General features: G+C 39.0%; 1 protein-coding gene across 7 annotated transcripts in view; it reads left to right on the top strand.

The window, feature by feature from the left end:
- The window catches only part of NNT (nicotinamide nucleotide transhydrogenase), a 64,709-nt gene that overhangs the window by 19,558 nt on the left and 17,801 nt on the right, over window positions 1-27,350 (top strand). For 6 of the 7 annotated variants that reach the window (XM_088152812.1, XM_088152809.1, XM_088152811.1 and 3 more), the window contains exons 4-19: window positions 397-614; window positions 1,455-1,542; window positions 3,281-3,369; window positions 5,915-6,102; window positions 6,462-6,595; window positions 7,732-7,923; window positions 9,147-9,300; window positions 10,896-11,057; window positions 13,599-13,709; window positions 14,479-14,624; window positions 15,925-16,120; window positions 16,472-16,705; window positions 17,726-17,886; window positions 18,894-19,073; window positions 22,417-22,576; window positions 24,465-24,546. In XM_088152812.1, the coding sequence (XP_088008938.1) occupies window positions 397-614; window positions 1,455-1,542; window positions 3,281-3,369; window positions 5,915-6,102; window positions 6,462-6,595; window positions 7,732-7,923; window positions 9,147-9,300; window positions 10,896-11,057; window positions 13,599-13,709; window positions 14,479-14,624; window positions 15,925-16,120; window positions 16,472-16,705; window positions 17,726-17,886; window positions 18,894-19,073; window positions 22,417-22,576; window positions 24,465-24,546 (2,495 nt within the window). Of the gene's footprint in view, window positions 1-396; window positions 615-1,454; window positions 1,543-3,280; window positions 3,370-5,914; window positions 6,103-6,461; window positions 6,596-7,731; window positions 7,924-9,146; window positions 9,301-10,895; window positions 11,058-13,598; window positions 13,710-14,478; window positions 14,625-15,924; window positions 16,121-16,471; window positions 16,706-17,725; window positions 17,887-18,893; window positions 19,074-19,276; window positions 19,291-22,416; window positions 22,577-24,464; window positions 24,547-27,350 lie in introns of those variants that run through there. The other variant, XM_088152815.1, reaches the window with a different exon arrangement.

Genomic DNA, 27,350 nt, shown 5'->3' with positions numbered 1-27,350 from the left:
TCTATCCTCCTACTAGACTTCTTATCCAGTGCCAGTTCCTGTGCTAGTTATTTCTTTTTTAAACAAGTAAGTGAGACATTTGCCAGTCGCTATTTTGAATCTAAGTCCTATTTAGGACTTATGTTTATTAATATAATAATTTATAATATAAATTGATAATAACATTATAATGTATAGTAATGTAACTATTAAGTCAAACCTTATTAAATGGCATTTTATTTATTTGTTTACCAAGTTTATAGAGCTATTCCATTTGCAGTTCACAAAATCAATATAGCAATTAAAGCATGAAATGCTTTTAAAAATTAATATAATTAGAATACAGATTTATTTTACTTTATTTTCATACTTGCAGTATGAGCTTTTGTGGTTTACTCTTTTTCCACCCTTCTCCAGGTGAGGGCTCCAATGTTTAATCCTGTACTTGGCGTCCATGAGATTGAGCTGTTTAAATCGCATGGTACCCTGATCAGTTTTATCTATCCAGCTCAAAACCCAGATCTGCTGAACAAACTAGCAGAAAAAAACACAACTGTCTTGGCTATGGATCAGGTTCCACGTGTGACCATCGCTCAAGGATATGATGCTCTCAGCTCCATGGCCAATATTGCTGGGTATGAAACCACAAATATTTTTTACTCATTTGCAGGATTCCACTAATACATAGTTTGATACTGAGTGGAATTCATATTTCAGACTAATGTGTATTTTCCTCTTCACTGAGCAGAAAAAACTCATTGTTCTTGTGCTGGTCAAGTTGTGCTGGGAAGTTCTTAGAAAGCAGCACCATTTGAGTTCAAGAGAAGAACAGGAATTTGAGACCCATTAGCTCCTTTCCCATATTGGGGATGAGAATCCAGTGGTTGAATTCTCTGTGATCAGAAAATCTGAAACTGGGGAAGCCAGAGAATGGGATACACAAAACAAAATCTGTGTAGTTAACAAATCTTATTTATGTTAGATTAATATCCAGCCTGTCCTCCAGGAGTTCAAGGTGGCCACTGTGAAGGAAGAGTCAGTCACAGTTGGTCATAAGAAAGCTGTGTTTCCCTGGTCTTAACTTCCCAATACCTTAATTGCTGACTGAAGTAGGACTTAATCTTTTGATGCCTGAAGCAATTGAAGCAGACAAAATTAATGGCAAGCAGGTGGACGCAATTGCATCAATGAGAACTTGTTCACAATTAGTAGCTGTGCTTTCAGCACTATTATTATCCTCTCATTCCGTGATTTGCATTGTGGCCAATTATGATGGACTCTTCCCTTCAATTACCAGATTCATTTAAACTATCCTTTATGCTAAAGTTAAGGAATTGGTTATGTGGATGGGAACAGAGGATAGGTGGGTAGATCACCAAGTGCTGTTACCTGAGGCCACACACAGACACCGTACTGTATCTTTGGAGAAATATAAATGCAATAATCCTGATGGCTGCCTTTGCTTCTTTTAACAGTTATAAGGCAGTTGTGCTTGCAGCGAATCATTTTGGTCGTTTTTTCACGGGTCAGATCACGGCAGCTGGCAAAGTTCCTCCTGCTAAGGTATGCGTGGGAAAAGATACACACTTGTAATGAACTGGCAGGTACAGTCACAAGTGGGTAGCAGTGCTCTTTGCACCTTCATATTCCAATTACAATCCCTTCTGGTGAGTTTTCTTCTCCAGAGACTCTCTTTTTAGCCTTTCCCCAGCAAATCAAATGTAATTTCTTTTGATGTTGGTGGAGATTTGTTGAGTTATAAGTGATGCTGAGTAATTTACTAATTAACATCTCTCAAACTGAATCTTAAGATACACAGATTGTAAAATTAATATAAAATCTGGCTTACTGTTTGTGGTAAACAGTAAAAAGGCGTTGCTATGTCTACATATTAATAACTTTGTCTGATGTACTGCAATTATGGATAGAGCGATTCTGTAATTTTTATCTTGACTTCAGGCTAAATAACATGACTATGCTAGTCATTAGAATTACAGCTGAAATAACTTTTTAAAGAGAGATGTTTCATTACAGACCTGTAGCAGAGCTATGTAATCTTTTGCAACATTTGTGTTCTATTAATACAATACAAAATACAATCTGGTGAGTTACAAATTTGTCTTTGTTGTATTTCCTACTTTACCTCTTCCAATATAGAAGACAGTTAGGTCCATTCCCCACTATGTTTCAAATAAATTGTTCACGGGCTATAGCATTCTTGAGTATTACTATAGAGGTACAGATAGTAGCACCACATTCTGCTGAAGGAGGAAGAGTAAATTCCGTTCTTCCCAGCTAACAGAGAAACCAGTTAGCTTGGCACTCAGAAACTGTCTGATGTCTGTTAACAATAACAGAACTTGTTGCCAAGAATGTTGAAAATGCTTCTCCAGGTTATGCAAATAGTTCCTTGCAAACAAGTGTTGAAAGCATGACTCAATATCCAGTAGAACTTTTTGAAATTAGATTTTTTTGAAATTGAGCCTTCATTCTTTATAATAATGATAAACAAACTTCAGATTAGTGAACAAAGTCTGGTGAAACCTCTTTAGTCTAAAGATGAGCCCAATCAAAAGTCATATTTTCTTTGTGTCAAGCAGGAGGAGGATAAATTATGCAAACTATGGTACAATGAAATGTAGCATGATGTGCTGCTATATAGAATTCAAGCAATTCAGTTTTATTTCTTCTCCCTCCATTTTCTTTTTTCCGCCTAATCATCTGTTAGTGTTCAACAATGGCTAAGAGCAGCCAGACTGAACTAGGCTTTTTAAAAGATTTTCCTCTGTTAAATTCTTCTTCTGTATTAAATTCCACAAAAATACATTTTTTGTGGTTTTGAAAAAGTTGAGGTTCCTGTAAGAATGCTTGTATTTCTTATTGTGCAACTCAGTAGTGCTGTGTTGACGATATCAGCACTGACATAGTAATGCACCTGACTAGCTGTTTGTATTTCAACAAGTGGAACCTGGGAATTGTTTTGGGCATTTCTGGATATGACTGAAGAAATTAGATTTTTAACCTGCGGTATTGACTGCCTGTATGTATGGAATCAAAATAATGAGAGGTATGGCTGTTATAGAAATCTTCATTCTTTTATATCTTGTCCAGTTTTCTGAAGCTGGGTAATCAACTGGAAATCAGACATTTCTCAGGAAGCTTCATGTAATTGGGCAAACAGCTGCAATTAGGTGCTACTTAAAACCATCCTACATCTTCACTGTATGTTGATTCACATCAGCCATTGCATATTTACAATTTAGATTGGTATAAGTAATTATAACGCATTGCTTGGATATAGGTTCTGATCATTGGAGGTGGAGTTGCTGGATTAGCATCTGCAGGAGCAGCTAAATCAATGGGAGCTGTAGTTCGTGGATTTGATACCAGGTAGATATATATAGATTTTAAAGGTTTGTTTATTTATTTTGTGCCTCCCAGTCAGTGTTGACTCCTGGCGACTGCCTGGACAAGTCCCTGCAGTTTTCTTGGCAAGATTTCAGAAGTGGTTTGCCGTTGCCTGCTTCCCAGGGCTGAGAGAGAGTGACTGGCCCAAGGTCACCCAGCTGGCTTCATGCCTAAGGCAGGACTAAAACTCACGGTCTCCTGGTTTCTAGCCTGGTGCCTTAACCGCCACACCAAACTGGCTCTCAAAGGTTTATTACCAGTAGCTAATAATCCTGCCCTCAAAGATAATCAGGGTGGCTTGCACAGATTTTCTCTCCGTTTCTTAAAATAACTCTGTGGCTTTTGTGGCTTTTATTCAGGACTACTAAATAGCCCAAGGGGCTTCATGGCTGAGTTCCACTATACTACATAGTGTAAGGAATCATTCAGACTTTAAATTTCTCTGGGTTGCACCCCAATAATTCACAAGATTTTAGAGTGAAAGAAAATCACCTTGACTTGACTCTTCATGATATGCAAACACATCCATACAGTGGTTTGCCGTTATTTTCTTTCATTATGTTTTTTGACTTCCCCATTTGGTCTCTAGTTCTGGGGCTTCCTGATGGCTTCTCCTTCAGATATTAATTAGCTCTAACCCTGCTTAGCTCTTTTTGAGAAGAGCGAAGGTTGGCTAAGTGGTGCCACCTGCTTAAAGCAATTCAGACTAACATTTTGAATTTCTCTGGGTGGTATCCCAGTATTTCTCCCAAAGAATTGAAGCCATTTTAACATTTGTACATTGGGTTTTATGAGGCACTCCATAGTACTGCATCATTGTTACACAGATAGTCCTCGCTTACCAACCACTCGTTCAGTGACTATTCAAAGTTACGACAGCGCTGAACAAGGGTACTTACAACCAGTCCTCAAAGTTCTGGCTGTTGCACAGCACCCTGCTTCCCCCGGCCTCCCCCAGGTCTGGTAAGTCCCCCAGGCTTTCCTTTGCTCATGCACAGCCTGTACTAGGCCTCCCACAGCCTCCCCTACCCCCTGTGGTACCCCCACACTCCTTACGTGGGACTCCCGCTGCTTCCTGCTTAATCACCCATGCATCTTGGGGTTATGATGGTAACCAGGACTGCAGGGATTGTCACTAAGCAATGCAGTCATGTGATGTCGCTTTTTATGACTGCATCGCTTAGTGACAGCAATCCTGGACCCCATTGCCATTGTAACCTGAGGACTACCTGTACATAATGCACAGTTGACTTGTATTGGTGGCAATGCCTAAAAATCTTTAAGAATGTTGTTACATAACACTCAGTGGTGTCTGCCATGGTCCATTATGGCTTAAGCAAGCATTCAGGTCTTTGCTGCCTTTGAGGACTTTTCAGCCATTTTTCTTCATGTGTTCAGGAATTTGTAGAAGGACGAGCAGGATTCATTTTAGCCACTCTTTCAACATTAGGATGAATAAATGAAAAGGGATTCTACACCCGTAAAGCTTCAACATACAGGTAGTTCTTGCTTAAACTATGGTAATTGGGACCAGCAATTCCATCGCTAAGGATGTGGTCGTAAAGCACAATGTCACATGACTGTGCTGATGTACAACAGCAGTTCTGGTTGTGGTTGTTAGGCGCAGCATCATGTGATTGCCATTTGTGACCTTCTGCTGGCTTCCCCGTTGACTTTGCTTGTTGGAAGCCAGCAGTGAAGTTCGCAAATGGCAATCACATGACTATGGCACACTGAGACGTAATTGTGTGCCAGTTGCCAAGCGCCCGAATCATGATCATGTAACTGCAGGGATGCTGGGACTGCCACAACTATGATGACTGATTGTAAATCTCCTCCATTTGATTCCCTTCTTATTTTCAAGTCATTGGGTACAGTCTCCCTATCTCCATCACTACCCTGAGTTAAAATTAATTTTTAATTTTAACTTTTTAATTAAATTAAAAAATTAATAATATTTTTTCTTATATTCCTTCTCCTCATAAACAAGGTCACAGTGGCACAATAAAAAGAACAATAACAGTAATCAGCAATAAAATTGTTAATTACAATATCAAACAGTAAAGACAATAAAATACAGCAATTAAAATAGTATATTTAGTAAATAGGTGAAGAGAGTTATTTATTTATCAATCATATTTGTACAGCCACCCATCTCACAGGAAAGTGAACGGTCCTTATGTGAAAATACTTTGTGTCATTGTTTTCACATGGTGACTGCCACTTTTGTTTGACATCCAGGCTGCCTGAAAATTCCAATTTTTATTATCTCCCTATGAGATTAGGAAAGCAAGTAACTGCAGACATTATCTTTTGTATGGAAATAATTCTAATTTGATAAAACTCATCTTCAAATTGGTTACATATCTGAATTTATCCTAAACTTCTACTACAGGTCATTTTTAAGGGAGAACATGACTTCATATTTTGAAGACCTGTGTGCAAAAAATTTTCTGGTATTAGTGGTCTGTATATTATTTGCTTTTTTCCTTGTTATTAAGAGTTTGCTTTATTTTCTACTTGGCAGAGCTGCTGCATTAGAACAATTTAAATCATTAGGTGCTGAGCCTTTGGAAGTTGACCTAAAAGAATCTGGGGAAGGCCAAGGAGGATATGCAAAGGAGATGTCCAAAGAGTTCATTGAAGCTGAAATGAAACTCTTTGCTAAACAGTGTCAAGAGGTTGATATCATTATTACAACAGCACTTATTCCTGGTATGTATTCTGTAGAATAGACATTCATTTTTCTCTGAATGTTTAATTGGAGCAATAATCTTTGCTCCAACTTGTTGAAAAAAGTGAGTAAAAGGCCAAAAATTGATTGGTTCTGGAATCGTGGATTTAGAACGCAAGTTCGGTACCGAACAAGGTAGTGTTTTTTACACTGTGTAGCAGGTTTGTGGCATAAATGGCCCCTTCCAAGTCTATAATTCTATGTAAATAAGATTGCTTCTCTGGAAATCTATGGAACTGAAAAAGCTTAACTATTCTTTTTATCTAGAGAAAAATGACAGAACTGGTTATTTCTATTAAGTACAACTTACAACTTTAGAATATTGTCTCTGTCTTTGCAGGTAAAAATGCTCCAGTCCTCTTTCGAAAAGATATGATTGAATTGATGAAAGAAGGCTCAGTTGTTGTAGATCTAGCTGCTGAAGCAGGGGGGAATATTGAAACTACAAAGCCAGGGGAACTCTATGTTCACAAGGTAGCTTTGTTGGATTGTGTATAGCCATACTTTTTTTTAGTATAAAGTAAGGAGTTTCTAACCTAACTGTCCTCAGCCTAGTTCTCTCATCTATGAATTGATTATTTCCTATTTCTTGTCTCCAAATATTTAGGATTCTGAATATGGTAGTTATCTCATACTTAAACAACTTACACAGTTTACACAATTTACCTACAATTGACCAAATGTTCAAATACATATCTTCTTAGTCAATATTGGCAAAATGTTGACCATTAGTATGTTTAGTGTTCCTTGGGCAGGCGCATGTTGTGTAACTGCTCGGGTCCACTTATTTCCCTGTAATATTTTTTCAGATAAATTGTGCTATAGATAAATAGACACATGATTAATCTGTAAAAGTACATAGTATTTTAATTTAACCTTTTCAAATATAGTGGATAACTCTGCCTTAAAAAAAAAAAAAAACACCCTCAAGGCATCCTATTGAGCTCCTAAGCTAGACTTGGTAGAAGACTCTCAGACATGGCTAGATTACAGTCTTGATTGTAGTCAAGAATAAAGCCAGACATAACAATTAATTGTGTATTGCCTAGGGGAAGATATAAATTCCTTTTAGAGCTTCAGTATTTCACCTTGTAGCTTCTTCCAGTTTTCTGAATTAACAGATACTTGGTGTTCTGCTTGGTGGTCTTGAAACCAAGTTGTTGTATGTTTACTTAACAGTCACCTTCATCCTGAGAATCGCTGGTTCCTACCTTAACCCTCATATTTGTTAATCAGTATAGGCCTATAGACATGGAAGATGCCCCATATAAACTCAGAAATTATTGTTTTTAAAAAGTTAATAGGAAGATAATTGTTTTATCTATGTCAACATTTATTGTCATGATTAGATGTTGATTTTGAGGAATTGGATTTCTTTTGACTCTTTTTTCAGAAATTATTTCTAAGTTTATTTAATCATATATACAAGAGTATCAGAAAGGGCATGTAGAAATTTAGCATCTTCAGATACAGTTAGATACACTTAGGCCTGGAACCTTGAAGAATTGGTCCCAGGCAGCAGCAACAATATTGGACAAGCTAGATGAATAATCCGACTTGGCATAAGGCAGTTTCTTATGCTCTTACATTTATATTTTTGGTGTCTACAGGGAATCACACATATAGGTTACACAGACCTGCCCAGCAGAATGGCTACCCAAGCCAGCACCCTGTATTCCAATAACATCACCAAGCTCCTGAAAGCCATCAGCCCGGACAAAGAACACTTTTACTTCCACCTAAAGGATGAATTTGATTATGGTACTCTTGACCACGTTGTTAGAGGAACAGTGGTAATGAAGGTAAAGGAAGCTCTTTTTTTCCTGAAGCTGAGGATGTAAGTTTTATTTACTTAATCTTATTTATAGCTCTGTATTTTGAACTTCCTGTGAATGAAACATATTCATTCCCATTTTGAAATATACCTTGCAAGGAAAGTAGTTTATTTTTCATTCATTATTTACAATTAATATTATTTTCCAGTGCTGTTGGTGTGCTACTCTGTTAGGATCTTCAGAAGAATTTAGTTTATGGAATCATAAGGGCCAAATTAAATGTTGCATGGTGATCCATGAAAGTATGGATTGACAGTTTTTATGCTTGACAAATCCCTTTGAGGTGGCCATTGTAACTGGGGATAGGGAACTTCCCGTTCACCATTTTCTTGTTACATATTTCTCATTTCCTTTTAATCTAATTGGATAAGGAAAAGAAAGCCCAAGGATGTGGTAGGCATAAAGAGTTAGAAAATGGAAGGCAAAGAAAGTCTGCATGTATCTGCATATTAGAGAAAGTTAATGGGAAAAAAATACATATAAGGCTGCTGTTATGAAAGTGGTTAAAGTTTAATTGGGAGACATAAGTGCCACTCTGCCCATGGAGAGGAAGATCTCTAGGAGGCCCAAGTATGACACCTATAATATTGAAAGTCCACTAAAATACCCATGAGAAGCTGCCACTAGTGGTGGCGGGAAGAATATACACTGATCCAATGTCTCTTCAGTCCCCTGACACCCCATAATACCAGCCTGAAATTGCTGCAATATTGGAGCTCATTTATTTTCCCCCAACCAGGGTCAGCAGAATAGGAGTCAATGTATTGCCTTTTGCAGTGGCAAAAGTTTGTAGATGTGGTAATTACTCTACCATGGAATTCCTTCCCAAAAGACAAATTGCTTTGTCTGTTACCTTCATTTATCCAACCACATGCATCCTGAAGCATTAGGACCACAAATCAGATTATCTTAGTCAGTAGTTTGAGAGATTATGGGAATTGAAATCCCAAACCATTTTCAGGGTGCCATGTTGATCAAGACTGCTTTAACTTAAGCAAAAAGAAGAAAAAAACCTTCTAGATATCAAAGTCACCACTCCCATTATATTTTCTTTTCTTGTTTTTCTTTGGCAACTTTGAAGGTAAGAGGGCCTCCAGAAGGTTTCATTGACTCAGAGACTGCGGTTTTTGAATCTTTGGTGTAAATCACTTGATCTTTTAATTAAGCCCTGAGTTCTTTTTTCTTCTTAGGATGGAAGAGTGATTTTCCCAGCACCACCTCCTAAGAATATTCCTCAAGCAGCACCTGTGAAGCAGAAGACAGTGGCAGAGCTGGAAGCAGAGAAAGCTGCTACTGTTACACCTTTTAGGAAAACAATGACCTCTGCTTCTGCATATACAGCAGGTGAGAAATAAGTGCCACTCTCTGGCTTCTCTGGAATTTGCTGTCACAGTTAAGGACTGGCCTTGCCCAATCCAAGAAAATGCAGCCTTCTCCAGTTGAGGCATCTTCCAGATGTGTGGGTTTCAATTCCCAGAATGTTCTGCAGGGACCATGTTGGCTGGAGAATTCTTGGAGTTAGAAAATTTCTGCACAGACTCAGCCATTCAAATTCAGCAGCATGACCTTAAAGTTGGCAGACTGTCAAATGGGACATCTGTTGAGCAATATGGAATTCCTGTAGACCACACTCTACTTTTTACCATCTAATCTTGGCAGACAGAAGCAGAGAGAGATATTTATTCCTCTCCTCTCTGTTAGTTCAGCCAAGACTCAGTGATGTGTGTGTGTGTGTGTCTGTCTGTCTGTCTGTCTGTGTATTTCAAATTTAGATACCACCCATCTCACGAAAAAGTGACTCTGGGCGGTTCACAATAAAACAACAATAAATATTATTTAAAATACAATAAAAACAATATAAAATACAGTAAAAATAGAATAAAACCAGACACATATGCACATAATATCTTCCAAGATGTTGATGATCAGTAAGATGTTAACATATGGGAGCATCTTCAAGGTGCTAGCCACCCCCAGGGTTGGTTGCCCCTTTTTCCGCCCCATGCCAGTTGGCAGAGCCAGGTCTTGACTGCTTTCCGGAAGGACAGAGTTGGGGCCTGCCTCCCTTCTGGGAGGAGAGTATTCCATAGGGTGGGGGCCATGGCAGAGAAGGCTCTCTTTCTGGACCCCGCCAGTCAACATTCTTTCATTGACGGGGTCCGCAGCATACCCTCTTTGCCTGACTGGGTGGGACGGGTAGATATAATGGGGGTGAGACGGTCCCTCAGGTAACCCATATACACCAGGTCAGGGTTTTCATCCAGGATTAAATCTTGGATCATAGATGTTTTGCCAGCAATTGACCTAGGTTTGGACAACAGGACTTTTAGGTAAGAGGGAATATCATTCCGTCACTTTGACTTTTCTGACTAGACTGCAAATTGCCATTTCCCCCTTGCAACTGCTAAGTGGCATCATAACTCCCTCTGCTCTTTATTACTTCAGTGCTTGCTCCCTGACCATTTCTTCATTTTCAGTCACCCTATATTTTCCTGGCACATCTCTTAACATCAGGCCGTAGCGGTTCAGATTCCCGTCTCCAGTCTCCCTCTAGTATCCACATCAATAAAAATAAAAGTGGGATGCCCTTGACCCAGAGGGTTTTCTAACAGGTAGCCACTAAGGGGTAAATCCCTTTAGAGTCATACCTTCGGCAGTCATGCTTGGGGTGGGCACCTCATTTATTCAGGGCTGTGTTAGACAAGGCCCAGGAAGCTGATGCAAAACTGAGTGGGCAGTGTCTGATGAGAACGCAGAGTGGGTGGTTTAAGGGAGCTGTTTTCCATAGCCAGCCAGCCAGCTAGTTAAAACATACTTTCTGCCTCTCTCACTGTCTACCTGGGACAAGCAGTGGTCTCAGCCTCCACTCACAGGGAAGTGATGATGATGACAGGGAGTCCCTCTATTCTGAAAGGCTAAATGTTCTTTTCTCTTTGCAGGACTTGCTAGCATACTTGGGCTGGGTGTTGCAGCTCCAAATTCAGCTTTCACTCAGATGGTGACAACATTTGGCTTGGCTGGGATAGTTGGATACCATACCGTATGGGGTGTGACTCCTGCACTTCACTCACCACTCATGTCGGTGACTAATGCCATCTCAGGTACAGCTATGAGTTTGTTTATTTATTTTATTCAATTTGGTACTGCCTGATTGAAGCGACTCTTGGCAGCTCACAATATGCTAAATAGAATAAAATCAAACATGCAACAAAAACAAGAACTAAAGAAGAAAGAGGAAGAGAAGGAGAAGGAGAAGAAGAAGAAGTAGCAGCAGCAGCAGCAGCTGGCAAACCTGGCAACAACTCAAACATCCCACAACTTCCAATAGCCAGCAGGGTGCTCCAGCCAGCCTAGCCCAAAGCTTGGGATAACAGCCAGGTCTTTATGGCCCTCCAGAATGCCAACAGAGTGGGAGCCACACGGATCCCAGGGGGAACCTTATTCTAGAGGACAGGCACTGCGACAGAGAAGGTGTGCTTCCTGGATCCTGATTGATTGAAGGAGACTGGAGTGCACCAACCCTGTCAGCTCAAATCAGCTGGGCAGATAGTGTGGGAAATAGACAGTCTCTCAAATAATCGGGCCCTATGCCATGTAGGCCTTTACAGGCCATAAACAGCACCTTGAATCGCCTCTGAAAACAAGCTGGCAACCAGTGTGGCTCAGGGAGCAGAAGTCTCACGTGGGTATATCAAGGCATAACTGGCTGTGCTGTATTCTGGACCAGTTGAAGTTTTCGAGTGATCTTCCAGGGCAGCTCCATGTACAATGCATTGCAACAGTGAAGTGTGATGTGGGTAGGAGATGAGTGACTGAAGGACCTCCCAATCCAGGAACAGGTGCAATTGGTGTACCAGATGTTCAAAGGAAACATTTACACAGCTTCATTAATATTTCTGTTTTTAACTGTGATTGAGGGGCAGTTTTATACATTAAAAATTAAAATGTGTGAATGGAATCAGTGTGTATTTGAATTATATGTATTAGTTATAATTCTCTGAGGGCACAATTGGTGGCATTTCATACTTCCTGTTAAAGAATGTACTGTATTCTCAAGCCCAAAGTTTGGCTTTCCTTATCTATGTTTGCCATTAGTATGAATGCTGTGATGTCTTAAAAACTAACATAGACGATATAAGTTATTACAAACAGTATTCTCCAACCTGGAGCATCCAGATGTTGGCCTTCAACTTCCATGTTCATTCTAGCATGACCACTACTCATATTGTCACAGATACTGGAATTGAAGTCCACCACACCTGGAAGACAACAAGATGGAAAATAATAGTCTAGACCTACTTTATCTTATCTATGATTTGCTCTTGCAGTCAACCAGTGATGAACAAAACCTATTGATACTGTTCCTAAGTATATTTAGATGTATTGCAGAATTTTCAAAGCCTAGCTCCTTGAAAGGCACAGTCTAACTCTCCCAAAGTTAATTTTTGCACTATCTAAGGCAAAGGTTAGAATATCACATGAGATGCAGTCTATATAGACTGAAGCTTTGTCTCTATTTGGGCCAAAAGATGCATTGTCATATTCATTAATAAGCTTCTAATTCTGCATTCCGCCCATGGTTGCACAGGCATGTTTAAAGTTGTAGGACTACATTAAGTTCCAATGTTTAATTGGCCAAGATATTGCCAAAACATCATGGCAGCTACTTTTCTGGTGCTCAGCCCTTTGAGGAGGCCTGGTCTGGAAACATGCACCACAGGAATTAATAGCACTCTACTTTATTGATATAGGGTATAATACTGTAACAGAATCTTGAAAGTCTAACAATATTTCCCCTTCTCTCCCTCTTAAAGGCAGGACAGTTTTAAGTTCTTTCTCATTCTGTCTGGCTTTCCTAGAATGAGCTCATTTTTTGTTAATAGTCTTTGCATATGTTGTCCAAGGTCCTCTCTGTATTCTTCTATAGCAATACAGTATATATTTTCATAACAAACAATGCATTGGGTAGATGTTTGCATCCAATATATTCTTTATTATGAAAACTTTTGCTGAATAGCTGCAGGCATAAGATATTTTTGAAATAAAGGTGTAGTAGAGAAAAGGCTGTTGCATGTTGCTAACCCATGAAAAGTTCTGAAAATACAGAATTAAGTCTCTAGAATGTATAGCAAATAACCATATAGCAAATAACTACATGCAATAAAATAATTTTTGATCTAGGCATTCTTTGTCCAGTTACATTGAATTTTATATAGTTTTTATAAGGGATAGAATTAAAGCAATCAAGGCTAAATTTAGTAATGCTTTGTTTTTTATTTTTTTTCTTTTGATCAGTTGAGGCAGCAGTAGACCCACGAGAACCATGCCTTCCCAAAGTACAAGAGCTAATTTTGTAACAGGAATGGGAAGCAAAGGAGAGAGAGTCCAAATCAACAGAAAGAAGGATTGAGGAAGTGAGAGAACTTATTTTGGCGACATTAAAAGACTTCTCATTGTAACAATACAATGATGGGTCCACCTATGTAATTAGAGACCTAAAATGCACAGTGTTGGGGAAATTTCAAACGTGCTGGTACTGCTTAGCAGTGATCTTCAGAAATGCATCCTGCAACCAGAAGCATTACCCTTTTGCTACAAGGATTTCAGCAATGTTGATGTTTCATGCTTTTCTTTTTCCATAGGACTGACTGCTGTTGGCGGATTAGCACTGATGGGTGGGGGATACTACCCTGGAACTCTGCCTCAGAGCCTTGCTGTTCTTGCTGCCTTTATTTCCTCCGTCAACATTGCAGGTACCAAGCAGGTTCTAGCTTTCCCACTTCCTGTCTTCAGGACACCTGCGTTTTCAAAAGTGGTGCTGATAGAATAGCTGGAGAGATGCAGTTCTGTGGAGTCCTTGGGATTCTTTGAGCTTGGTTGTTTCCTTGCAAACGTTTCATTACCCAGCTAGGTAACATCTTCAGTGAGCACTGAAGATGTTACCTAGCTGGGTAATGAAACATTTGCAAAGAAACAACCAGGCTCAGAGAACCCCAAGGACTCCACAGTTCAACCCTGAGCTACACATATTCGCTTCTATAGGTACAGTTTTCTTGGTGCTCAGGGAGTTTGAGAGAACCCAGCAAACAAAGTGAGTTTGACGCTTTGGGGCAAGAGCAGCAAAATTCAGCAAATATCTTAAGCAGAATGCCTTTCCATTCTAGACCTGACCTGGCTTATTTGTCTGTTTTTGTACAATTTCTGGCCAGTGCCACAAGATTTTCCAGTAATCCTCAGCTAAAGGTTTCTCGGGGCCTGAGTGGCTCCATTGTTTTCATATAGCCGGCAGTATGCCTCAAATATGGCCCATGCCCCAATAATAGTAATTGTTCTGAATTGTTCCTTGCTTTTCTTGCCTGCATGAAAATGTTGCACAGCCACATGATGGTCCTTCCTAGGGAGGGTGACAGTTTCCTATTGAACTGAACTTGTGGCTTCAGTATAACCATCCCCCCATTTTAAAGCACTTCTTAGTTTTTCAGAATCTAATTATTATTTTTTAATGATTTTTTTGTGGCATAGGTGGTTTCCTGGTCACTCAGAGAATGCTGGATATGTTCAAGCGCCCTACTGACCCTCCTGAATACAACTATTTATATTTGTTGCCTACTGCTGTGTTCGTAGGAGGTTATGGAGCAGCCTTCCAAAGCGGGTATAACATTGAACAGGTACAAAGGTTGCTCAGGGACCCATAGAACCATTTCATTTTGTATAAGAATAAGTCTACAGTCTTGTGAACATGTTACAAATGTCATCTGATGCTGATTTGCTAAAGTGTAGTCCATCTTACTCTTGCCTGATGTCTTTCTATGCTGGCTAGGATGAAAAGAGAGTCTAGCATGTGTAGATGAAAAATACCCTTTATAATACCTCCTATGGATTGGAGGGTGATGATTTTTTTTTTGTGTTTCGTGTTTTGATGTGTGTTTTAAGTAAAACACTATTTAGTGTTTTACTTAAGACCATCTGTTGTTTTCTTCCTGAGTTGAAATTGGAACTGGCAGCTTCAATAGTTACACCTTTAGCAGCCGTGTCACAATGCCATAGCTAGAGAAATGTAACTTCTTGGTATAATCTTGGCAGGAAGAAAGAAGAAAGAGATCTTAAGAATATCTTCATTTTCAAAAACCTCACTTCATTTCCAGTGTTAGTGCAAGCCTTTACACTGGGACGATAGTAACCTGAGTTAACCAAATTGGCAGGTGGTGGCCTCAAATGTTGTTCTACTCCTTGCAGCAAATTCCACAGTCATGCTTCAGGAGTCTGCTGCTACTACAGTTATGCTTTAATATCAGCAACTATCTTCAAAAAAGGCTTTTAGGTTAAAAGGAAATCTTGGTTAACTTAACCATGGTTTGTTGGTTTAGAGGGGATTTGGCTTCAAGGAGAAATTGTGCAGAAGGAAGTGCACATTTTTCAGTGTATTTCTTTATCCCCTAATCAAATTAGCATCTGCACTATCCCAATTACAAAAGCCATTGAGCAGAGCACAACCTTTTTCAGTTGCATTGGATGACAAAGCCTGATCTTCTAGTGAAGGCAAAAATACACTGCACAGATTTTTTAAAAAGTTTTGATCACAAATGAGCGTGTTTCTTTTCCTTTGTGGCCACCCTTCATGCCGAATTTGTTATGTTGAGAATGGGTTTGATTGCATCCAGAGGTCTTCTATACAAGTGATATAATCAGTTCTGTCTTTTCTTGGTGTTTGACGATATTGGAACAGTGTTTTGAACAGGAAGAACAGACTTCCTTTGTGCATTTTGCTAGCACCACTCCATTGCAAACTGCCAGATTTGCTCAAAATCTCAACTGGACAGAAATATATTTGAAGAGAAAGTAGTATGGGCAGTATATGCTATGAGGATTTTGAAACCAGATTGAGTAGTGCTTTGTACCTCACTCAAATCAGAAATTTGAAGTGCTTGCTAAAGAATCTATCTATATATTTGTTTTCATCTTTTAAAGATGATGTACCTGGGTTCAGGATTGTGCTGTGTTGGTGCTCTAGCTGGCCTTTCCACCCAAGGAACAGCTCGACTTGGCAATGCTTTGGGTATGATAGGTGTTGCTGGAGGCTTGGCAGCTACCCTTGGAGGTCTAAAACCATCACTTGAGCTTCTGGCCCAGATGTCGGGTGCGATGGCCCTTGGTGGCACCATAGGTAAGTGCAGAGCAAAAGGATCGTGTGATTTGGAAGACTTACATAATTCTGTTGCCTAACAGCAGTGGCATTTGCAGTACATGATAGGAAAGGATTTCTACTTGGAAAAAGTTATAGGACTGTTAGAATTTGATCTAAGCCTGCTTCTTAGTTTCTTGTGTATAGACACTGAGATTCCTGAGAATATATTTCTAATGAAATATAATTAAAGCACAAAATGCCAATCACAGAGATCACAAGTCATGCTGATGTTGCAGAAGCAGTTGTTCCTATAGTGTGTACTCTCATCTGAATGATTAAGCAATGTTATGCCCTTTCACGGTTAACATGCAACTGTTTTTGTTCCTGCAGGTCTGACAATTGCTAAACGTATCCAGATTTCAGATTTACCTCAGCTAGTGGCTGCTTTCCACAGCTTGGTTGGGTTGGCTGCTGTTCTCACTTGTATAGCAGAGTACATGATTGAATTTCCCCATTTTGCAACTGATCCAGCTGCAAACCTCACAAAGATTGTGGCTTATCTTGGCACATATATAGGAGGTGTAACCTTCAGTGGCTCTCTTGTTGCTTATGGAAAACTACAGGGTAAATTCCCCTTTTTCTTGCATAGTGTGGCCTGTTTTCTTTATGAGTGGCTGTGACATGCGTTCAGTATCCATTTTCTTTGGTTTAAATTGCACTGAGATGCTAAACCCCATCTTTCACAACTTGGTGGCTCTAGAGATATTAGATTTCAATTACTGTAATTCTCTGCCGACATCAGGGTGTGTATGAAGATCATTAAATTGGAAGAACTGTAATGGGTCCATATATGGGCTTTACCGTGTCATAAATTCAGGGATGAATTCTGTTGCTCCTTCACATGCATCAAAATATACTCCAGATAGAAAACTAGTATGTTAGAGAGAACCATGCCTTGCTTAATAATTGACATGGTGGAAGTAGATGGTGGGTAGAGCCCAGACATAGATTTACCCACTCAGTGAGAATTACGCTCTTACATCTAAGAAACATCTGTAAGGTATAATTGAACAGAAATACTTGGGAAGGTTTTTTTCTCATGCATTTGTGATAATAACTGCAAAATTCAAAGTATTAATGAAAGTAATATTTATGGTACCCTAAGTCCTAGCACTTGTTTTAATTAAAAGACTTTAGATTTCCCTATAAGGGCAGTCTAAACATGTAGGCTCTTTTCAGTCTCACTTTCTCAGTCCACAATAAAATGGGGCTGAAATGGAAGAGAGCATACCTTAAGCTCCTGGAGGAAGCTCTAGGATATAAATCTGGTAAATAAATAAAGGTTTGTCATAAGTTCAGGAGCTTTGGTTGACCCTCTTAGCAACTTAGCATTCTTTTCATAAGGCATACTTCACATCAGTGAAATCATGGAATGATAAATAGTAAAAAAACAATGTTTAGTCAAGTATTTGATCCCTGTGGACAACAGCCTATGGTCAAACAGAGGACGTAGTTTTGCTAATATGACAAAGGGAAAAAAAGAGACCTGATATGGGATTTGTTCTTCTGACTTTTTTGTTGTTGTGTCTGATTTCTTTTCAGACCAGTTCCAGAAACTGAATTAAATTATTTTTATATTTGTAGGTATCCTGAATTCTGCCCCACTCCTCTTACCAGGACGACACTTGTTGAACGCTGGTTTGTTAACAGCAAGCATAGGTGGAATGGTTCCATACATGATTGATCCAAGTTACACAACAGGGTTGACTTGCTTAGGATCTGTGTCTGCCCTGTCTGCTGTAATGGTGAGCGTGAATTTATAATAAATTATAAATAATGAGTGAGATATTCCAAATTGTCACTGGGTGTGTTAAATAACCCGATCAGTTCTTTCCTCTGAGTATGGAGAATCCTAAAGAGTTTTTAATGAAAAGGAAACATATGTAAGAAGCAGGGTGATACATCTTTAATGGAGAATTTTTTAAAGACTTTTGTGTCTGGATGCATCTGAAAACATTTCAGAGAATGACAGCAAAAACAACAGTATGGAAAACAAAGCTTATGTAACAGGGATTAGATAGAAAGAGCATGATAGTCATCTTTAAAGGGCTTTTTTTTTTTTTTAAGGACAAGACTAGAATTCATGGGCTGGATATATTTCAATCAATTATTAAGAAAAACTTTGTCCTGATAAGAGCACAACAACCATGGAAACAATTACCTAAGAACATGATAATTCAAAGCTTTATATTAAAGCTGGGAACTTATTTATTGGGGATGTTCCAATTCCAGATGCCTCTCTGGAGATTTACATCCAAAAATTCTCTTCAACTCTGACCTTATGACTTAAGCAGCCTTCTCTACCTTTGAGCCCTCCGGTTTGATTAAAATTCCCAGAATTCCTAGCTATATTCCAAGTTGGCTAGGAACTCCTGGAATTATAACCCAGCACATCCCTTTTGAGGTAAGCTGGCTTCAGGGATATGCAGAGTTTATGCAATTAAACAAGTTCTTGGTAAAGAGAGAAAGTATCTGAATAAAGCTTGGTGGAATTCTTTTAGGCTCTCCTCACGGGCCTATTAAAAGCCCAGTTACGAATATTATGAAAAGTATATCCAGAGATAGATAATCATTAAATGTTGTTTTATTTTGATGCCCCATTGGGTATATCTAAAAGATTCTGCTGGATTTTTGTTTTAAAGCAAGAGTATGTCTGTAAGCTATGGATTGTATTCAGAAATGTTTTGAGCAAATGATTCCACCTGCTTGACAGCATTAATTTTTCAGTTCTGGCTTTGTTTCCTTTCCACAGGGAGTTACTCTGACAGCAGCCATTGGGGGGGCTGACATGCCTGTTGTTATTACTGTCTTGAACAGCTATTCTGGCTGGGCACTCTGTGCTGAAGGATTCCTGCTCAACAACAATTTATTAACGGTTGTGGGTGCCCTGATTGGTTCCTCTGGTGCCATCCTGTCTTATATAATGTGTGTGGTAAGGAGATTTTGGAAATGTCCCTTCCAACCCAATCTATTTAATTACTCTTCCTCTGCCTGTGGGAAAAGCTTTTAATTGTATATTTTGTTCCCTTTCTGCGCGTTTTCATCCTGACCCCTTTTATCTTTTTCTCCTTTCTTCTCTCTCCTCATTTTTATATGTATGTCTTTTGATGGTATTGGTACATTCATGAATGTCAGAAGCCAAGGTAGAGGTAGGACACACATTATGTTCTTGCCATGTGGCCACTTGATGTTCCGTACTAACAATAACGTATAAATAAAATTGCACCGGTAATTTAAAAAGATTTGAAAAGGGAGAGAAGGGAAATAGGAAGATTGGTGGGGGACAGAAACTTGAGAATAGATACTTTAAAAATACTAAGTAGAATGAAAATCCTCCAGGCAGTTTTTAAAGGTTGAGAAGGACCTTCAAAGACAGGTATTTGGAGGGAGGGAATTCTTTTGTGAAAGAAAGGTTGCTTTACAGAAGGCCCTTTGAAATGTTGGAATCAATGGATTGGGTGTCATAGCAGGAATAGCAACTTGTCTGCTTCAGAAGTTCTTTAAATTTGTAAGCTATTGAATATTATGTATGCTGAAATCAGACTTGTATTTATTTATTCATTCAATTTATTTATTTACAGTATTACTGCGCTGCCCATTCCCATAATAGCTCAGGATAACTTACCGAAATGTAATGAAAAACAAATGTTAATACATTATCAGAGCAATTAAACAATATGTTTTAAAACAATTAAAATAGTTAAATAATTAAAATGGTGAACAGGTTTGAATAAACAAGTATCTCTTGTGTTCCCTCTTCAGCCATAATTGGGAAGGGGTTTGCTTCAGTTCAACTCAACTCAATAGAGGAAAGTACCAAAGAGTTTAACTTTAGGAGCCTGGTTTTAAATTAACTTGTTTTAACTCAGCATACTGTAATTTAGCATTAATGCTATTGCTACTACCATATATTGCTTTGGCTGCACGTTTGCTGTGCTATGGATAGTGGGGAGCAAATAGCGATAAGTATATTTTATTTGTTTTTAAGAGTGTTTACATGTCACAATTAATCAGAAGAGCTGGTTAACATTTTTACTTCTGCTATCAGCTGCTCCTTCACAAGACGTGAAGTTTTCAATCCTACCTTCCATTCCTTGGTTACAGTTAAATGTATTATTCAAATTCAGGACACAGAATATTTTAAGCCAAATCTTACCAAAATGTAAATGAACATAAAACAAACAATGGTTTAAGTAGGTGGAAAAAATTCTCTTTTGGAGACAGAACATTCTAGGGAACTCCAGAATGTTCCATTCTTCCTGGGAATCTCACTGTTCCACTTGATCACTGAGATCTATTTAGCTCCCTTGGAAGCCTCTTTTATGTCAGAAAACCAAGATCATATTAAAATAGCCTCTTGAAAAAGCCTATAAAGTAACTTATACAAAAAAGTTCTAGTCTGTTGATGCTAGTATTTTGTGTTTTCCACATAGAGGAAAATCTCTACTGAACAGAGCAACCTCACATCAATCCATGTGGAAATAGGCTACTAAGCTTATGTGCAAGCTGGAAAATACATTGGTTTCTAGTAGATGGACTATCAGAGGAGGGATGGAGACTCTGACCTTCCCCAACCATCAACACAAAATTCCATCTGTTACTTGCAACATTTTATTGTCATCATCAAACAAGTCATTAAATCATTTGCATCTGAGGCCTGGGTAAAGAAAGCCCCTTTCCCGGACCCTTCTTATTGCCTTGCCTAGAAGCCTTTGAAAGGGTGGGTGGGGCATTTAGTCCAGGCCAGCAGTAGGTTCCAGGCCAACTCCTGGGGGTGTTCATCCTGAAGGGGGACACCAAATGAGTCTACCTTGAAGGGCTGACAGATTGGTCCACCCATAGCGGCCAGTAAATCTGACTGAGTTGTAGGCAAGGATGTATTCTTCAACCTGGCTGGCCACCTTGCCATCTGCTCAATGTATGGAATGCTGAAGTCTCCTAGGAGCTTAAGACAGTAGCTTCCCCTACTCCATATTGACGCCAAAAGCACACCATGGCTTAAGAAACAATTGCAAGTGATAAAGCACAAGGGTAGATGCTTAAGTGACTGTGGTGCAAGACCTGGAGTGAATATGGGTGCTAAAGCAGGAGTAGCAATCAGAAAGAAGCTGTACTAGATCTCCTCCTTGATGGCATCTGCAGAAAAACTACTCAAGGGAGTTTTTTTGGGTTGTCTGGCAGATGGCCAACTCTTTAGTGGCCCTGGCTAGTGCCCAGTTTGATTTGACCTCCATTTTGAGCAATTGGTGCAGTGAATCAGATTACTTGGATTCAAGCAATACCATAGCAACACTCTAGTATTGCTATATTTCCTTAGGAGATAGAACTGATTCAAATGTCACTAGACAGCATACGTGTCCACCACGCTGTCTAACAACATTTGAGTCAATTCTGTCTCCTGAAAAAAGTGCATAAAGATAAAATAAACTAGGCAGCAGCTTGATTCAGTACTTTCAGTACTTCAGCAGAAAGTTGGAAAAATATTAGTACAGTATTGCTGTTCCTCAGTTGCTATAATGTTTTTCTTAACTGGCTTTGGGGGATGTGTTCATGTTCGTATCCAAAGTGTGAATTTCCTTATGTTCATGCTTACATCTTCTGAGTATACATTTGATAAGAATTCACATATATATGTTAAAACTATGTTGAAACCATGGGATCTACGAACTACACATGAACACAGGCCATTTATTGTAGACAAGTAGCTAAAAAGATGCAGCTTTTCACTTACAGTTTTCTTTCTTTTCTTTCATTTGATGGCCACTAGATGTCGATAAATCTGCATAAATGAGTTTCTAGAAACAAAGTATCTAGTAAAACTTATTATGGAGACTTAATGATCTCTATATAGTGATACTGTTCTCCCTTCCCCTCTTTTTTAAATAAATACTTAAAAAGTAATATTTTATTATTTTTAAATAATGAAAACAGTAAATGCTAGTAATATCCCATTGACCTTAATGCTCTTTTCAGTAATCCTCTGGTTTTTTTCATCTGGTCTAGTCTGTTCTGCCCTCTTTTCCTTTTTCACATTTTTCCAGAGAAAGACCTTTGATATCTTCCAATGCCTTTAGGTAGAATTATGTTTGGTATTTGCATAATTATATCATCTTGAGGTTGGAATATTATGGGAAATCAAAACTTGGAGTGGGATGAAGGGAGGACACTTCAAAAAAAACTTTGCTGAAATATGGCTTTGTGGAATTGTGTCCATTGTGTTTGGTTTTAAATGTCAACTTATTTAAAACACCCAGTTGTGCTTTTTTCTCCCTTAGGCTATGAATCGCTCTCTTGCTAATGTGATTCTTGGAGGATATGGTACTACTTCAACAGCTGGTGGGAAGCCAATGGAAATTACTGGCACTCATACAGAAGTGAATATGGACAGTGCGGTTGATATGATAAAGGATGCCAATAACATCATAATCACTCCAGGTGAAATTGGGCTGCCCGTATTCTGTAACTGTTGAATGTAAACTGAGAATTTCCAAGCATACAAATTGAATCTAGAGGCCAGGGAGAGGCTTTCATCAGACTAACTTTATGCCCGCAGTTTGCCTCTGTTAAAAATAACTACATTCTTGTGAGTTTTAAGCAGTTGTTACTTTCTCCTTAGAATTCCCAGTAGCATTCATTTCATAACTGGGCATGTAAAAATAAATTCATAGAGATTATATCTAGAGACAGTTTAGTCTAACACTGTGTTTCTGAACCTTGGCAACTGTAAGATGCGAGGACTTCAACTCCCAGAATTCCCCAGCCAGCCAACTCCCAGAATTTCTGTTAGACCAGTGTTTCTCAACCTTGACAACTGTAAGATGCGAGGACTTCAACTCCCAGAATTCTGGGAGTTGAAGTCCTCGCATCTTACAGTTGTCAAGGTTGAGAAACACTGGTCTAACAGATAATAAAATCCCTTTCTATATAGCTTATACCAGTGCTTCCCAAACTACTTCCTTCATTACCCAAAACTGCTTGTCAGAAAGTCCTTTTTACTTAAGTCAGTTTAAATGTCTAAATAACTCAAGGCGGTGAACATACTTAATATGCCTTCCTCCTCCTATTTTCCCCACAACAACAACTCTGTGAGGTGAGTTGGGCTGAGTGAGTGACTGGCCCAAAGTCACCCAGCCAGCTTTCATGCCTCAAGAATTCTCTTTTTCCCCCAAATGAAAACAAATACAAATGTTTGGGTTTCTCAGAGCTTTTTTTTGTTTTTGTTTTTGCTTTCTAAAAGAAAAGATTAAGCGCATCCATTTTTATAGATAGAGTACGACCAAATTAAACTTGAATACAGTATGGTAGAAGATAGAGTTGTGGAAATAATATTATTATTATTTAAACTTGTATGTTGCCTGACTCCTAGTGTGCAGTATAAACAGATGCTTGGAGTCATGTAACGAAAAATCCTGTATCTTGCCTTTCTCCCACCTTAGTTTTGACACTGCTTCTGCACATTGCATTCTATGGTACAAAAACCACAGGTCCTAGCAACAATTGATTGTGTGTTTATAGAACTCTTTCCTGAAAATGTACCTTACTGTGTGCTAGGTTGACTGAATCTGTGCAAACCTTATATGATATTTTATTTACTTATCCAGTTTATATCCTAGGAGTAAACAAGCATATCTAGCACCCATCCTCCAGTTTTTTTCCCAAAATAACCCCATGGGATAAGTTGGTTGAATGAGAGTGGCCTCAAAATCACCCACTGAGTTTCCATGGGTGAAGGTAGGCTTAAACCTGGTTCTCCACAGACTTAACCAGTACACCATGGGAAAATTAGCCACTTAAGATTACTTTATTTATACAATGTTTAGGCTCCCACTGACTCTGAGTGGCTTACAATTAAATATAAAAAATGACAAAACAGAAAAAGGAATCGTGAACATCTCCTAAAGCAACATATAACCAAAAAAAGCCATCCAGCAGGGTTTAACCTTCACTCTGCCCCAGAACCTGGGAGAATAGCCAGGGTTTTAATAGGTTCCTGAAAGTCATCAGGGTGGGAGCCATCTGGATCCCTGGGGGGACATCATTTCAAAAGCGAGGTACTGCAACAGAGAAGGCATGCTTCCTGGGGTCTACAAGATGACGCTGTTGAATTGATGGGATCTGGACTATGCTGTATTGCAACAGAAAACAAAGACACATTAGGGTACCCACCAGGGGGTGCTTAATTAAGAATATGCACCAACCGTTTGTTACATATAGTACCTTTGTAATCAGAACGTGAAAGACAGTTGTGGGTCTGAATCCTGGGAGACCTCAGAGCTTTATTCAAAGGCATCATTTATCTTGGATCTTTTCCCCATTTTTGCAGGTTATGGCCTGTGTGCAGCAAAGGCCCAGTACCCGATTGCTGATTTAGTGAAGATGCTGAGGGAACAAGGCAAGAAAGTCAGGTCAGTGGATATATGGACAGTGGTTTCATAATGCTGTTGTCAATTTTTAGAATTCAGTGTTTTGACAAAACTTCTCTTTTTCTTGTTTTTGTTTTCTGATAAATATAAAATATATAATCTACCTGGAGAGCTTTTTCTAATGCCGGCATCTCTTAAACACTTATATCTCTCAGGACGGCTTGTTTACTTCCTGTGAAAAGTAAGGCAAGGCTTCTCAGAAGCCGGTAAAGGCCATTTTCTTCAATTATATTTTTTATGTATTTGCTATATTTACCTCCTCTTTTACAATAAAATGTTCAAGGTAGCATGTGGCCAAAAATTCTAATAGAGTCCCTCATACTCTTCTAACTAAGCTAAGAACACAAAACTGAATTAAAAGCATATCATTTTCCATTACTCCCTTCCATCTTCTTTGTCTTCCTTGTGTTGAATTAAGGATTGGAAACCCCACGGAGCAGGAAGCAGGATTTTTTTATAATGCACACTGATGCTCCATAAATTAATAAGGTAATACATTTGAGAGAGGCAATTGAACTGTTGACAGCTAGGCATTGGTTTATTTTGAACTGCTCTTTATTATGCTTTGTTTTACTATTTTTCATAGTTCAAGTGAATTTCAAACTGTATATTAGTGTTTTTTTTAAATGACAGCGGCATAAAATGGTATTTGAATAGATAAGTTGTTGAACTGTGCTAATGAACTAATGGCACATGGAAGTGTCATGGCATACTTAGTTTTGGTTTGTTATGTGGGAAGCTGGCTGTTGCAGTTTGTAAATCATGGCCCATGCCTTGATCTTTAACCCTTGCTAATTGATCAAGCCATAATCATGACTGTGGTGTGATCTGTGAACTTAGTCATTCTACATATCTCATTACTGTTCTTCATTGATTTTTGGAAGTCTCAGGCAGAATCTCAAATTGGAAGCCATAGGACTTGATCCTGGGAGGTTTCTACACGTAATCAATGAACTCTAGTGCATGATGCTCCTTTGAAATGGCAACTTCACTTGGCCTATATCAAGCGTCGTGTCCTTCTGAAGGCCAGAAATGGAATTTCTGGGCTGAATTCAGTCTGTGAAAAGATCTGCTGTGAGTCCTATTCTGTTCTGCTGCCATTCCTTCACCGTCCTTGCCTGAAAACGAATAGCAGCACTGGGCTCTAACTAACAATGCTGTTTTGTGATCAGTGTTGTGCTTCATTCAAAGTAGAGCAAGAGGCAAAGAAGCCTCTTGTACTTCACACTTCCTTCACCCACTTTAAAGCTGGGATTGGGTCTTCTGTACTACTTTTCTCCAATGTGGTGCTCTCCAACTCTTTGGGAGTTTAACTGCCATACCTCCCACTCAGCACATCTGGAGAACACCAGGTTGAGGGAAGTTTATTATGTATGCCATTAGAATGGGGGCATCTAAGGACATATTTCTCCCTTTCATGTGAACAGGAATACTGACTTGAAATGCCAGTTCTGTTCATACTCCCCATTTAACACTTTGAATCATGGAACTGGTCTTAGGTCTTTCAACACTCAAATTAAGTTTTCTACTACTGAAAATATGAATGCTCCTATTGTGTGAGCAATTCAGGGATAATTCTAGCAGTTAAATCCTAGTGTGAACATACTTGTGGTTTGATCTGAGAAACCATCACTTTGCTTGTTATAGCAGGAATTAACCCACCAGCTAAACAGAGTTTGACTGCCCTTTTCCTTGTCCCTCCCTTAATCTTTTTTTTTTTTTTTTGGCTCCTGTGTGGGCCAGTTTTTCACTTTGATTTTATTTTTACTCAGTGACAGCATAAAAGCCTTGGCTTTTGTGTATCAGAGCTTTGTACAGGAGAAAGGAGAACGGAACTTTTTGATGTAACTGCATTAGATCTTAAAGCCCGTTTTGGCAAGCGTTCGCCACAACCATTACCTAGAGGGCTTTAATGAAAGAAATCTGTATTTTCTGTTTGTGGTAAGTTGGGTCTTTCATCATGGTGTTTATTGAGTGCAGCTGTTCACCCTCTGCTTCCTGTAGGCCCATGGAGCCTCAGGTCTCTGGCCCACTCTGCATCCAGATGTAATGACATATTTACACATCTGTGACAGATAAAATGCCAGTATGGATACACAGTTGTCATCAGTTCATAATACCTGTGTGATGGTAAGAAAGATAGCATCTGTCACACTGCCTGACAGGTCACCTGATGTCTGTGGTGGCGAGACACTGCTTTTTTGGCAAATCTTATCCAAAGCCATAATGTGTTCTGAAAGGATCACAGTTGTGTTGCGTTAGTACTCTTGTCAGAGTTTTCTGATTCAGAAAGATGTCAGGGTAGAGGTAAAGCCTGCCTGAATTTATTAAAATATTTCTTAGCCCCACCAAAGTTCTCCTTCATAGCAGATTGCATCTTTGGTGTGTTAATAAACTCAGTCAAGAAAATAATGCCTTACATACTTTTCCTTTCACCTCTGTCCCTTCCTCTCAGTTTCCACTATCTTACCTCATATTATAATAGATGTTTTGTAAATGGATGCAGTATGTTCCTCTAAGAAATATTATTTTTCATTGAAGTCTCACAGCTAAGTAACTTTCAGGTGAATGTGGAAGCTACTGTAGTTGAAAGCTAACAGAGAGATAGGAAAGCTCTGTACAGTATATGCTCTAAGTGATATTTATTTTCATTAGTAGGTATTTTAATTGAAAAATAACAAATAACCAAGACGGAATCTTTGCAACAGTGGTGTACTGTTCCAGACTGAGCACACATACGCCAGCTTGATTTGAACTGGCTTACTGACAAGTAGCAAGCAGTCAGA

The sequence above is a fragment of the Python bivittatus genome, unplaced genomic scaffold (assembly GCF_059951505.1).
Source record: "Python bivittatus isolate LINGU-HERP-01145 unplaced genomic scaffold, Pbiv_v1 ctg000570_np1212, whole genome shotgun sequence".
NCBI classification, from domain to species: domain Eukaryota; kingdom Metazoa; phylum Chordata; class Lepidosauria; order Squamata; family Pythonidae; genus Python; species Python bivittatus.
The sequence above is the reverse complement of the archived record's forward strand: the minus strand, read 5'-3'. Positions and strand labels throughout refer to the sequence as shown.